This window comes from Oreochromis niloticus, linkage group LG7, assembly GCF_001858045.2.
Source record: "Oreochromis niloticus isolate F11D_XX linkage group LG7, O_niloticus_UMD_NMBU, whole genome shotgun sequence".
Lineage (NCBI taxonomy): Eukaryota > Metazoa > Chordata > Actinopteri > Cichliformes > Cichlidae > Oreochromis > Oreochromis niloticus.
In genome coordinates, this window is record NC_031972.2 from 22279657 (window position 1) to 22294188 (window position 14532).

Consider the following 14532-nt stretch of genomic DNA (forward strand, 5'->3'; position numbering starts at 1 on the left):
AACTATGGGGCCAGAGCACAGAGCCTCCACAGGGGAGAGGTGGAGGACTAACCTATGCTAAGCTGAGCTAACGTGATTTTTTAAAAGGGGAAATTAACAAGAATTTGGTTTTGCTGTGGTGTTGACTTTAAATACCTTAACCCTTGTCCACAGAGCCAACACGCAGCTCTGTGGACCATTGTCAACATGTTTACTGTCAGCAGGGGGCAAAACAAGTGAGGTGGACCAACTGGACTGTGAGCTATTTTTGTTTGTGCTGTTGTTGGTCCGTCAATCAGACGACTGAAGTTCAAACATGCAAAGAGCTCAAGTGAAACTGAGTGTTAAAAATTACTGAATGTGTCCACTGCAGGCCCTGTATGGTCTTTTCATCATTTTTTAAAAAATGTCTTTTGCGCCTCTCCTCAGTGGTTAACTCCAATTTTCAACCATTCAGCATTAGCTCTGTGCACAACATCATCCACAATAAGTCACTGTGAGCTACTTAATGTTGGGTTTTTGCACATCTTTGTATGTTGTATACCTGGAGTCCTTCACTCTGCATGGCCAAATATCTATGCACATGGACACACAAGCATGAATTGTGACTTTGGCGGTGATCCGCAGTTTCTTTAATGGCCATTTGTGGCTCACTTCAAAAGTGAGTCATTCCTCACAGGTTTGCATGTAAAACCGCAGACATAGCTGTCTGTGAGTCACTGAACTGGACCTCTGACTGTGCTGCTGGTGCCTTTATTGGAGTTATAGTCGTAATATTATGGCCTGCTGTGTGGTTTAGACTGTGAGTGAGTGAAATTTTTGTGGTTAATTAGTCTGTTACTTTGAGTTAATTAATTGTTAATTAATTGAGCTTTTGGATGGTGCTTGCTTTATTTAGCATCCACCCTATGTCTAAATATGAGGTGTGTCGTGATTAAAAAGTTCTGGAAATGAGAATAATTCCCATACAAATCAGAAACCTTAACTGATTTCAATTTGAAGGTCATTTCTCTAGACTGCTCCAAACTTGTGCAGACAACAAACTTATTAATTTCAAACTGACCCCAGTTTCTCCAACTGTAAATGGTAAATGGCCTGTATTTATATAGCGCTTTACTAGTCCCTAAGGACCCCAAAGCGCTTTACACATCCAGTCATCCACCCATTCACACACACATTCACACACACTAACTTTGAAGAGTCCAGCATTTCCAGGAAGAAGGAGTAAGGTCAAGAGCGTACTCATCATCTTTTAATACAATTAATAGGGTCATGCACTGTGAATATGGTGAACACTGGAGTGCGGCTGTCAGTGCAGCCTGAGTGAGGGGCAGGACATTCAGAAGGAAACAGCCTGAGTTGTTGTGCAGTCCAGCCCACCATTGTGCCCAGGAAGTGAAGTTTTTTTCATCCACAACAAAACCACCTTAAACCTACTTTCTAAATCTGCCTCTCTGTGGCTTTGGCCACTTCTTGTTAGTGAAGCTGGAGGCTTACCATTGTGAAGAGGCACGGGTAGAAGAGGCCCATAACATCTGCATAGAAAGCAAAAATGGTATGCACACTTAATGTGACTATGAAGGAGGCATCAGCCAAATAAAAAACTAGGTTTTTAGTTTTTATGGACTGATTTCCAGGATTTTCTTTTTTCTTTAAACACTCCTGATATGATCAGTTTTGGCTCCAGCAAAAAATTAATAAATAAAATAAAGCACTGGTTCAAAGCATGGGGCTACACTTATACTTCAGACAGCTGCCGCTCAGGCGTTGGAGCAGCTGATCAGAAGGCTTCCCTAGTGTGCATGTCAAAGTTTCCTCAGCAATTAGACATGTTTGTATTAAGTAGAAAAGGCACTATATAAGTACAGTGTGTGGCCATGATTGGACAATTTGGAGTCTGATGTAGAAGAAGGGGTACAGCTGCACAGTCGTATTCTTTATTCTTCATATTTCTTCAAAAATCCAACAAGAAAAAAGCCTGTACGCAGTTACAGTTTTACTCAGTGAATTTTCTCGTCTAAAGCAGGTTAACAATATCTGACAGCACTGGCACCTAACTATAAATATCCACTATACAATAATAGAAGACAGACTGTAAATATTCACAGTGACGTTTAGCCAATATTGATGGATTATTTTAAGCCACATGTAATCATCTAACTGCTCAGTTTTTTAGATAAAGACCTTCATTGCATGATCTGCATAGATTTGTGTTTTCAGTTTTTCCATTTGGTAGTTTTGCTTTGTGTGTGTGTGTGTGTGTGTTTGTTTTGTTCACTTCTTGGCAACAAAACAAAGGAAAAACTCATTTTTGTGTCACTGTTTTTTAAAGCTTGCGTTTTGCTTTTTTTTTTTAGCCACATCTCAGTGTGACTCACCAGTACAGGAAGTGACAGTTATCATTTCCACAGAAGATGAGCATTTCAGTTTCCCCAGCATGCAAATGTGGGTGTCCAAGCTTCTTGTGAGGTGACTGTTACAAGGTGGCACGCTTTCAATTCATAAGACAAGAAATCAGGTATCCGTCTATCACACATGATCCATCCATCGTTTATACGTTTATATGTAACTGTGTGTCCCGTCGCTGTGGTTAACCACGATCTGCGCATGACACGTAGCTTTAAATCTTAGACAGAAATGTGACCATAGGGTGACATGCGGGAAGCATCTGAGCAGTTTGCAGAACTGAGTACTTCCTGTTACGTTAGATGAAGTAGTAATCAGACTGGCCAAAGAGCAACAACTGATCAATCCTGAGCTTTCCATCAGAAAGGTAAGACAGATCTTCTGCTACATACCTGATTATAGCTGACAGGACTTGGTTATGTCTTCAAATGTTATTTTTTTATGAAAATGATAAAAACTAAACAAGGTTGTGAAACGGTTTGCCTCCTGGCTGATGCAAGCTTAAGCCGTGTTCTTCAAAAGGAACTGTCTGTATCAGAAAACATTACGTAGCGCCGTGTTGGGTTTTCAAAAAAAAAAAGTGTGAACATTTCCTGTTTTCTTTTATTCTCTTCTTTCTGTCAAGCACCTACAGTCGACAAGTCAGTACTGTGAGACTGTCCTCTGAGAGTGGTTGAAATGAGCTGAACTTTTATCACTTTTCGTCCTCACCCGTGCTCTGTTCCACCTGTAGAGAGGTAAGACACGTCCACTGCTGTGGTTAAACTTTTCTGATTTAAGGATCTACTGCTTATCTCGTTATGTTTGATGGTGCCAGATAAGTTCTGGCACAGGAGTCCGATTTATTTTATTTCTCTCTACATATTTTACATTTTGTTTTGGTTTTTTTGTGTGTGTGTTTTTAAAGATTAAAATTTTCTCTGACTGAAAACACAAAATGTGAATTCCCTGCCAGTCTGCTTAAAAGGTTTCACATTTAATATTCAGCGCTATACTTTTGAGTTTTGGTGTGAACGTAAAGCAAAGGGTGTGGTGACAGACTCATGATTGCCTCATCACACGATGTAACTGGTACACTTGACACAATGATTTTTCCTCCCATGTATCTTTTTTCGTTGTTTTTTTAACTTTGAACTCGTTCTGCATTTTCAGATTTAGTTTAACGCAGCTATGACACTCCTCAGCATGAAGACATTTCCAGCCTTTTTATGGGGAATATTCATCGTGGCTGCTTCCATCCCAGAAACCAGTGGTTCTCCCTACACTGTTGAGCCCAACAAGACAAGCGCCCAGCTGACAACTGCACTTGCGTTTCACAATAAAACAGATTCACACCCTGCAGTGTGGGGAACAACTCACAGACCTGCAGCTACTACCGTTTCTGCAGTGGCACAGAGCACAGTGGTAACCACAGTGGAAACTAGCACGGCAGCTATCAGTAACAAAACTAACAGCTCCAGTGACAGTGCAGTCCCTTTGGTTCCTACAAGCCCTGCAGCAGCAGCCACAAGCAACTCCGCTCCGCAGTTACTTCATACCTCCACAGCTTTGATTGACACTCAACCCTCCCACCAAGTGACCATGAAAGAAACAACAACACATGCAGAGGACGGATCCCATCCACAGTCAACCACAGCGCCTACAGACACCACTGCTCCTGCAACATTCTCATCAACAGCAGCTGTGTCTTCTCCACAGCCCACATCCATCCCTGAGTCTGAAATGACATCAGTGTCGTCATCCACTTTCTCTTCTGAGAAATCTACTGCAGCTCCAGGCACTCAGAACCTCAGCAGCCTTTCAGTTTCTACTGCAAGCCCATCAACGGCAGAGTCGATCTCGGAGACAACACGTGTGCCACAGGTGTCCACCTCTTTGCCCCCCACAACAGCCAAGACACTGAAGACCAGCCCTGAGATTTCATCTGCAACTCAGTCCGTTTCTGCTTCGAGTTCTATCTCCACACAGTCAAACGCTACCTCTACGTCAACTGAATCTCCCAACTCCACCATTCCAATAATCCCTGTCCCCCGCAGGCCCACGGTGCTACCACGTCCAACAACTAAGTCAGCATCAGCTACTAAATCGCCACACGGTGAAGTCTCAAAAACAACCCCCAGCACCGAGGTTCAACCCTGCTTGACCCAGAACGTGGTGAAGCAGTGCCTCATTGTCATCGCCTGTCTGGCTTTGGTGTGTACAATCTTTATCTTTTCTACCATTGTCCTCTGCGCCAAACTGTCGTCGAGGAAGCACAAGCGCAAACCTCAAAAGGAAACGGAAATGATGTGCATTTCTGCTCTGCTGCCCGAGAGGAGTTACAACTATACGAGACAGCACAATCCAGTGCCCAATGGAGTCCTGGTGATCCCAAGGGCTGAAGACAGCGACGACGAGGTGGGAGATAACCTCACTCTCAGCAGCTTCCTTCCAGAAAATGACCGCTACGTGTAGATGGATTTTACTATGCTTTCATCTTTTTGCTATCAGTCAGCGTGGAAATAGCTGCTATTTGAATAAACTCCTGCTTCCCCTTTGATATTAGTGGTTTTGCTTCAGTACCTGCCCTATTTCAGTGGAGGAAGAGAGAAACCACAAACAGACAAACATTCACGGTTTCATGTGCAAGTGCCTGTAACTGCATGTGGTATTTGACAAGGTCTAGTAGTGAACTCTGTATTTTGGGCCAAGGTCAGTGCTTTTTGCATGACTTTAGCCGCCACAGGATGAAGAGTGATCAAAGTTTGTTTTTTGTTTTTTTACATCCGGAGCTGAGCCCTGCTGGTATTTCACTTTATGACAGGGGACAGGAAGGCTTGCTGTGCAAAGGGATATTATTGCTCTGTTCAGACACTGTTCAGTTTACAAGAACTATCCAGGTGGCTGAACGCTTAAAGGGACAGTTCAGCCTCAAGTCAACTTTGCATGTTGTTCTGCTGGCCTGTAGTGCTATTTGTCCACCTAGACTGGCCTGATGTGCCAGTTTTTGGAGATATTTACTGTAGAGTTGCCTTCCTTGTCTTGAATATACCAGAACCAGGTTACAACTGACTTCTGTTTTTCTTTTTCTGACCAAAGCTACTCATTGCAAATGTCTTTTTTCAAGAAAGCATCCTCAAATGGTGTTGTGAGCAGTTTTATGCAGGAACTATGTCCTTTCGACTGAACTGCATCAGCCAGTCAAAAGCCGATATCACACCTCAGCTAAGGGGGAAACAATCCGTGTTTACATCCTGTCACAACGTCGATGTGCAGTGGCACGCTTCCTTCTGCAAAGAGATGCAATTGGCTGGTGCAGTTTGGAAAAAAGAAAATGTAACTACACAAAACTGCTCATTATGTTGGATTTATTTTCCATAAGTGGATCGTGATGATTGATAGGAGCCAGGGAGGTTTCAAAGGCACTTTTTGAAGCTTTGAGCACAATAATTTTAATATCTAGCACCATTATATTAAATAAAAAAGTGAGATAAGAGAAAAAACAAGAGATGGATGGATGGATGGATGGATGGATGGATGGATATCACCAATTCTGTGCAATTGACACCAAAAGATGAACAGATACATAGATGGCTGAACGCTTTTTGCTGTGATGACCCTCCTGTCAGTTTGTCTTGGTAGGTCATGTGACCCTGGCATGGAGCTAACAAGGCTTAGTTGTAGGGTTGTCATTCATCGGGGGCTCATTGTGGCATATAAGGAGATGTCCTGGTGACTCTTTGTCTCTCCTCTCCTCTCCTCTCCTGTATGGACTCCCTGCAAGCCTGTAAAAAAATGGCGTCTAATCCGGGATCCGAACACCCAACTGTACCTCTGATGAATGACAATCACCCGACTAGGCCACCTTTGGTCCACCTGAGTGTTACATGACCTATAAAGACAAACCGACCTGAGGGTCATCACAATGCACAAAACTAATTTCATGTTGTTTAGGTGTGTGTGAAGAAATCCACTTTCTGATAATTTATTAAATAAATGTCTTTGTTAACTTTAACATTTTAGTAACTTTTCAGGTTAAGAGTCATAATGAATAAAAGAATAAAACATTTCTGCAAACTTAGAACTGATCACTTCTCAGTGTAGAAGTTAAACATATTCTGTGGTTCTCTCGTGACAACCAAAGTTTGGGGAACTTATCTGAAAGATTTCTTCAAAACGATTATGCCTTGCAATCCATATTGTGCTTAATGTTATGAATATTTTCAACATTAAAAGTGGCCTTTTTAATAAAAACAACCTGTCTGTAAATTTATAAACAGTCATAATAGAAATAAACTTTCTGTGATCTCCGTCAGTGCCCCTGTTTATGAAAGCCCTCACAAAAAAAGGCTTTTTTTCCACTCCTGACTGGATCTCAATCTCACTTCCTTTCCTGAGAAGAGAAAACAATTCTCTGAATACTTATTAGGGCCATGAGACAACATTTTTTTTTCTCTCTTTTTAAAATTTCCCCCCGACGTTTACAGACATCGGTGACTATCAACAGAGCTGAGGCAAATGTAAACCTGGAGGATGCAGGAACCCATCACACGCTCTCATGACCATATAAAGCTACGTTTGTCGTGAGCGATCAAAAGCAAAACAGACATGCAAGAAAAATGCAATCACTCACACAAAGTCACACTTTCTCCCTTAAGTGGTCTCTCTCTCTCACACACACACACACACACACACACACACACACACACACACTTTAATTGCTCGTCTCTGGATAAAATGCTCCACATTGTTTCTAACAGTCTCCAGCGTGTGGCCTTTACCTTCCCCCTTCTCCTTGCTGTCCACACGGGAACCATTAACCTTTTCCTGCATTGGCAGATCACTCATACAAGCTGCTCTCTGACTCTTTTTTTAGCCCCAGAGGTTTGCTGTTATTCATCAGTGAGAGGGACTAAGGGGGTAAAACGAAGGAAAGGCTGTCAATCAGAGGCTCTGTTTTATTTTTAGAGGGTATATTTATTTGTGATGTTTTTATAGCTCTTGAGAATTAATTTTTTTTTTGTGGAATTGGCTTTCCACATCCACTGTGCCAAACAGCAGAGTGGAGAAGAGGCCCCTGCCCCCACAGCACATTATAAACTCCCACATAACAAGAACAATCTGTGTGCAGGCCGGAGAGCTCAGACACTCTCGGGGAAACTGGAGGGGGAGGAGAACAGTGGAGAGGCAGAAGGAGGGATTTCTCCTCATGGTAAAGTGCATTTTTTTTTAAATACCCAGACAAACCTCCACACTGAAACCTGAAACTTGGGGAGGGGGCGTGCTTCACCGAGCATTCGCCGCTCTTTGCTGTGCTAAGTTCACTTTTTTCCAGTCTCATCCTCCTCATTCTGAGGGCATTTCAGCAGACAGCTCTTCTTCTGCAGTGGATGGTGAGTCAAATGTGTCATTTCATAAGGTTTTGTCCTTAAAATTCAATTACAGCATCTTGACATCTTGTTTGACAGCATCATGATAGAAGGATCCAAACTCAGGAATTAGGAACATGATAATAAAAAAGTAGAGACAAGGTTCAGACTTAGACATTAAAAGTTTTAGACATAACGTTTGCAAATAAAATAGTCGCACTTGTTAAATCTGCTGAGTGAAGACTTGTGTGTGCTTGTGACCTCCTTCTGTGCATGTTACTGTGTCAGTGTATATTAGGTCCAGGGTGAGTAGGATGATTGATTTGGAAAAAAAAGGAAAAAACAACAACATCAGAACCCGTTTCCCAGACTTTCATGTCTTGCAGCTTGCACACAGATGGCGCAGAAAGATTTGGGAGACAGACTGAGCACGTAGCTTAGCGTGATCAAAGTTTATAAAAAACGGTTGAATTAATCAAGTTGCAAACACACATATTCTCCCCTATACTTCTTGTTGTAGCAAGCCATGTAAGATACTTTTGGTTATATTTGAGCAGGAAGTTTTCCTGCTAAATCAACACCTCTCAGGTTAATGATACACTCAATATAATTTATTCTAATATGTAAAAAGGTGTAGTAAAAATATTTAATTTGCAGAGATTTGGTTAATTTGCTTTAGATATAATTCAGTGGTCACTTCTTTAGATACACATTGCTAGTACTGGGTTGGATGCACTTCAGGGTTTTCATGGCAGAGATTCAAAAAGGTGCTGGGAACATTCCTCAGAGATTTTAGTCCATATTACCATGACAGCACACAGTTGCTGCAGCTGTGTCTCATCCGTGATGTGAATCTTCCGTTCCATCGAGATCAAGATCTGGTGACTGTGGAGGGTATTTGAGTACAGTGAACTCAATCTCATGTTTAAGAAACCAATTTGAGATGATCTGAGCTGTGCATTATCCTCCTGGAAGCATGTGGGCATACTGTGGTCACAAAAGGGATGGCGATAATCAGAAGAAAAGAGTCAGGTAGGCTGTTGGATTTAAACGATTCTCAGTTGGAACTATTAGGTCCAAAGTGTGCCAAGAAGCCGTCAGCCTAAGCCATTGATGCAAGGCAGGATGGATCCATGCTTTCATGTAGTTTATGCTAAATTCTGACCTTAGCACCTGGATTTCATCAGACTAAACAATGTTTTTCCACGCTTGTCTTCTTGTCCGATGTCATCTTCTGCTGCTGTAGCCAGTCTGCTTCTGCATACCTTGGTTGTGGTTTTTTAGTTTATTGTTGCCATCTTATCTGTTCAAAGCAGTCTGGCCATTCTCCTTTGACTTCTGGGAATGACAAGGTATTTTCACCCAGAGAACTGCTGCTCACTGGATAGTTTCTCTTTATCGGACCGCTCTCTGTAAACTCTAGAGAAGATCAAGTGGTAAAATCCAGTAGATCACCAGTTTCTGAAATACTCAGACCAGCCCTTTAGGACACAAAGAGCAAAGTCTCTTAAATCGCTTTTCTTTTTTATTCTGATGCTCAGTTTTAACTGTAACAGATCAACGCACTAAGTTGCTACCATGTGACTGACTGATTAGAAATTTGCATTGACAAGCAGTTGAAAGTGTGTGCCTAATAAAGTGGCAATAAGCGTATAAGGCCTATAGTGCTCAATATTGGAGGTATCATGCAGTTTACATGTATTTCTTTCAAAGGGTAATTTCAACTAACCCAGAGCTGGGAGACTTTTTTACTGTAACTTTTACTAATGATATTTAAAACAGTGCAACTAAGTGAACGTCAAGATAGACAAATATAACTAATAAAAGGTAATCTTCTCGTACTTTGTAAACTGTGGAATTTCAGTCATTCATCTTGGTTTCTATCTTTGTTTTTGTTGTAAAGCAGGCTGAATGTCTCAAGAGCAGCACTAAATGAGCAGATATTTTACTTTTCCGGAAAAAAAAGATGTTACCCAAATACACACAAAGCACAAATTCTCTTCACGTGTCTCACTGACGTTAAGTGTTATTTACAGATCCCGAGGGGAAATGCCGCTCCTGATGGCCCTTCATCACATTGGTCTGTGCGTGGTGCTTTGCATCAGGCTGTCCACACCTCTGCCTTACTCCGATACTCTGGAGGGAAGTATAGATGAGGAAGACTACAACAACTTCAATTTCTATCTGCCTATTACCAATGTCTCCACGGAGTACCAGACCGCACCTGCCAACACAGCCCACGAGGAAACTGACTTTCTGAATCAGCTTGTGAACTTTCTTAATGAGAACATGCTCCTCATCCTCGTTGCAGCCAGTCTCATCCTTCTCATCTTCCTTATCATCTGTGGGGCAGTTTTCATGAGCCACAGACGCAAAGTCAATGCTTACTATCCTTCCTCCTTCCCCCAAAAAATGTATGTGGATGACAGGGACAAAAGTGGAGGTGCCAAACCCTTTAACGAAGTTCAAGAAAAAGCTTCCCCGGGGCAGGAAAGTGAGCCAGTGGACTCTCACAAGCAGCTCCAGGCTGACATTATGAGGGCTGCCAAGAGCCTGCGCACTCCAAATAAATCTGTTGATGCTGCAGAGAGAAGCGATCCCAGTCAGCAAGTAGCAGACCACAGTCCCGAGGACAGCTCAAAAGCAGATGGCAGCATCCTAGACCATCAGCTCCCAAGTCTCCCAGAGGAAAAGGAGCCGAGCGAGCTTTCCGACAGTGAGGCCACCACCACAGAGGGCAGCTCAGAGCAGAGTCCTCCTGAGCTGCCTCGGTCAGAGGAAGTTGATTCACAAGAGCCTTCGACAGGCAGGAGTCTGCGGCCCTCCTCTCTGCACATTCACAATGACTCTGCTACACTTCAGCTCATCGCAGGAGAGAAAACTGCCTTCTAAGAAATCAGATTTGTGCAGAAAACCTTCAAAGATTTCTGCAGGATTTCATTTGAAAAAATGCAGAGAAGTTACTAAAGATACAGCAGGCAGAGTTGCAGATGATACATGATACACTCTCTTAATGCACCTTTGTACAAGCTTCACAGTACACAAATAGTGTTAGTTTTTTTTGTGTTCCTGTTTTTGAATTTAAACATCTCTACATATGGGCCACTGGTGTTAACAGTAGGCAGTGTGGTCCCAATTACTCTGCGCTTTTATACAAAAAAAACAAAAACAAAAACAAAAATGGAAACTGGGACTCGGTTCCATTTTTGAACTTTTAATATGGACCTGTTATGTTTTTCCTCGTTTTCTGTCATATATATACTGCTACAGTAGGGTGGACTTTTATATTAAACATGTCCCAAGTTTCAAATAAAAAGTTCAGCGTATATACAAGTAATGGCTGTGAAACAAAGGATCAGCACTCTGTGACATCACCAAGGTAGATATTCCTGATAATAGCTTGTTTCAGGAAGTAGATGCATTGAGGCAATGCTCTCAAAAAAAAACACAACCCAGTATGTTGATTTTTGACCTGCAAGTCATGCAAAGCTACTCCAGCAGACTCCAAGAGTAAAATTGTGGAGTTATTTAATTTTTCTCTTTTTAGGGTGCACGCTTAGGATTCCATACAGCCTCCAATTTAATCAAAACGGCAAGCAGACGGCATGCAGGCGGCATGCAGGCTCTTAGTGTAACAGCCCAAAAAAAGGTAGAACGTGCAGATGATGTTGAACGTTGCTGTGTTCTGCAAGAGCGCTTTTCAAAATTGTGTGCACGTAAGTAGGAGAAACAGAAAGTGGGTGTGAGGGAGAGAGAAGCTGAGACACTGAGATAAGGCGAAGCAGTGTCAGGATTTGTCAAGTATATAAAACCACAATCTGGTGTATTTTGGCTGCAGCGGATCTCAGCTGCAGAGCTTTTTCAGGTGTGTTATTGCAGCAGGAAGTGCACGGGTGTATTTGCAGGCTGTGTGTATATATGCAGCTTACTCAAATGGATCACAAGGACGACTTATTTAAAGTGAATTAAGACTTATCTCATTAGTTACGCCTGTATTTTTCTGTAGATGGAAGGTCAAATAATGTTTAAATAATAAACAGGATTCCAAAAGTACGATTAGGGATAATTTTATTACAGACTTTTAAAGAAGCATAAGTTACATTTAAAACTACTGGACCCCCTTTTTTTGGTTCAAGCCACTTTGCTTAATCTCAACAGGTCAGTGCGTTTAGAGTGCAGACGGTATAAACAGCTTTTAGCTTTCATCCATACCTCCATCACACCTTTCAAAATAAAAAACACTCCACCTGCACAAAGCAATTTCCAAAATAAGGCTCATCTCTGTACCAACAACCCAAAACAGTGCTTATATTGTGCGTTTACGTGACAGGCTAAAAGATACAGTATATATGGTTAGAGGATCGCAGACTAATACAAACAGCCTGGTGTAACACTGCTACACAGGGTTGAAAGATGGTGGATTCGTCATCATTGCTGCAGGAAAGTGAGGTGTTGACGCTGGACTATTTCTCTTCTTGGCAGCAGCGAGCCAAACCGGGCCCAGCACAAAGCGTGAGCGCTCCATTTAATTGCTGGCCCTGACTGCCTCCTGCTGGTCATCTTGTTGCTTGAGACGATAGTCAGCAAGGGCTGCCTTGATGGCATCTTCGGCAAGCACTGGACAGGAAATAATTGGAAGTTAAATGTGCACATGTGTGCAGAGAAGTTTGGAAAAAAGGAAAAGAAGAGCCTTGACATATTAAAAGAAAACTTACTGGAGCAGTGAAGCTTAACAGGAGGAAGACTGAGCTCCTTAGCGATGTCGGTGTTCTTTATCTTCAAAGCTTCGTCCACCTGAAAATAAAAGCCCACACACAGCCATGAGCGGAGCAGAATACGCTAAATATTTAATAGATTAAACATGGAGCTGAGACGCAGGTCTGTAATGTGTTCACTCACAGATTTGCCTTTCACCCACTCGGTGGCCAGAGAGCTTGAGGCGATGGCAGAACCACAGCCAAAAGTTTTGAACCTGGCATTTACGATCTTCCCCTGGTCATCCACCTCAATCTGAGAAAAGTTTTGACTGTTATTCATGTGACCAAAAAAATGAGCAAGAAAAAAAAACAAACTTAATCTCTCCCATTCTTAAAATTTAATCCCTACTAAACTAAAAAAAATAAAAGCCTTTAATTCACACACACTTTGTAACAAACATACCTGAAGCTTCATTACATCCCCACATGCCGGGGCACCCACCAAACCAGTTCCAACATTCTTGGAGTTTTTGTCCAGCGAGCCCACATTTCTGGGGTTCTCATAATGATCCACCACCTTCAGACAACAGAGAGGGGAAAAAGGAGCATCAGGCCAAATGCACTCTTCCTGTTGCTGTCAGAATTCAACAATCCCATATTTACAGGAAGGAAATGCCATCTACATTCAGATACAATGGTAAAAAAAGAATGTGTACAAGTCTTGGCATCCTTGTTACACAACTACAACTTTCCTCCCTTGCATAACTGACACTGACATGAGCAGATTAGGACTGGATTTCATGGTCTACACAGTGCAAACTCTGTCATTCAGCCCTCCTACTCTATTTCTTGCTGAGTCATTCTGACCAAGACAGTGTGAAGTGGCCGAGCATCGCAAAACCTTTTGCATTTTTCATCAGAAATTAAAGGATTAAAGCCAGCCTCCTCAGCTAATGGCCAAAACATTACCTCTTATCCAAGAAATAATTTTAATAAAAGGCATATAATGTCTAAACCTCAACACCCCACAATCAACCCAAAAAACATCCAGCTAAACATAAATACATCACAGTTATGGCTGCCATGACCCGCTTAACCCTCCTGTTGCATCAATATGCCTTCACAGGTATCACGTAACTTTTACCTGACTCTAGCACACCATACTGCCACCCTTTAAAGCGCATTAATCGGATATGGTTAAAACTGTGGCAGTGGACAGCTGGTTGCAGATTAGTGACTCTATTCCAGCCTTAAGTAAGCTAAATAGCTACAATGAAACAAAACATTTGTTCATTTTAACGGGCTAGCATCATGGAGGTAAGGGTTTGAGATAACCAACGTAAAGGCAGGCTGATGTAACTTGAAGCATTTGTGCAGCCAGCTAAATATAAGCCACCGTCCTATGGTTGTCAACAGAATGCCCGAACAGAATGACCACTCTTACAGAGTCGTGGTTGCCCGTGTTTAGTAGATCCGTTAGCTGATATACTCCAGGATGCTTTCTAGTAGGAGTAAACATCAACCAACAAGCAGCTGCGACGCTGTTAGCCGAGCTCCCCGTTAAAGTGAAGCTACAGACTGGACCCTTTACCTTCTTGTGGTAGCAACACTGAGTGATGAACTCGGGAGCGGAGAGCCTCCTGGTGAGGAAAGCCAGAGGACTGAGACACTTGTTCGCCACGGTGCCCGCCATGTTGACCCAATGTCGCAGTTGTGAAAGCTCGCAGCTCGAGAGAGTGGAACACACGTCACTGACAGGGGGAGGAGCTACAATAATCACATCTGCGCATGTCCGGTTTATGTAATTTACAAAAAACGCTCTTTTGTTAATACAATACAATCAGAATTTCATTTTTTATATTTTATTTTATTTTTATTATTTTTACTTTTTTCTTTGTGTTTTAATTGGTCAAGTTATCTCTCTTTACTTTGCGTCTGTATCAACTATTTAGTAGATACTTTATCTATTTCTGTCCTCTGAGGTTAAGTATGTTGGTCGTGTTCATCAAAAAGGAAACATGCCTGCGCAATCACTGCTCAAACTCATTCAGTCACTTTGACACTAACTAATTATAAAAATAAATTGTTATCAGCCATCTTGG

At 42.1% G+C, this 14532-nt stretch overlaps 3 protein-coding genes across 3 annotated transcripts; 2 read left to right on the plus strand and 1 right to left on the minus strand.

Moving 5' to 3' along the window:
• The first annotated feature begins 2438 nt into the window (after positions 1-2438).
• On the plus strand, positions 2439-6621 carry selplg (selectin P ligand). Its single transcript, XM_005470285.4, has 3 exons — positions 2439-2752; positions 3011-3122; positions 3538-6621. Exon 3 carries the CDS (start codon positions 3556-3558, stop codon positions 4837-4839), a length of 1284 nt encoding a protein of 427 aa, XP_005470342.1. The 5' UTR covers positions 2439-2752; positions 3011-3122; positions 3538-3555; the 3' UTR covers positions 4840-6621.
• Positions 6622-7522: 901 nt separating this feature from the next.
• Positions 7523-12243, plus strand: tmem119b (transmembrane protein 119b). Its single transcript, XM_005470284.4, has 2 exons — positions 7523-7757; positions 9770-12243. Exon 2 carries the CDS (start codon positions 9783-9785, stop codon positions 10623-10625), a length of 843 nt encoding a protein of 280 aa, XP_005470341.1. The 5' UTR covers positions 7523-7757; positions 9770-9782; the 3' UTR covers positions 10626-12243.
• LOC100705178 (iron-sulfur cluster assembly scaffold protein IscU) lies at positions 11785-14178 on the minus strand. The gene is made up of 5 exons (XM_003453850.3): positions 14022-14178; positions 12894-13007; positions 12633-12743; positions 12449-12527; positions 11785-12350 (listed from the first exon to the last, which is right to left on the minus strand). Exons 1-5 carry the CDS (start codon positions 14121-14123, stop codon positions 12259-12261), a joined length of 498 nt encoding a protein of 165 aa, XP_003453898.1. The 5' UTR covers positions 14124-14178; the 3' UTR covers positions 11785-12258.
• Between the last annotated feature and the right edge of the window lie 354 nt (positions 14179-14532).

Bases quoted from the DNA above. Each gene is read 5' to 3' on its own strand.
- selplg (XM_005470285.4), top strand. From the start codon at position 3,556: ATGACACTCCTCAGCATGAAGACATTTCCAGCCTTTTTATGGGGAATA.
- tmem119b (XM_005470284.4), top strand. From the start codon at position 9,783: ATGCCGCTCCTGATGGCCCTTCATCACATTGGTCTGTGCGTGGTGCTT.
- LOC100705178 (XM_003453850.3), bottom strand. From the start codon at position 14,123: ATGGCGGGCACCGTGGCGAACAAGTGTCTCAGTCCTCTGGCTTTCCTC. The intron at 13,008-14,021 runs GTAAAGGGTCCA...TGTTGTCTGAAG, and splicing joins AGTGTTGCTACCACAAGAAG to GTGGTGGATCATTATGAGAA. The intron at 12,528-12,632 runs GTGAGTGAACAC...TTTTATTTTCAG, and splicing joins AGTGGGTGAAAGGCAAATCT to GTGGACGAAGCTTTGAAGAT.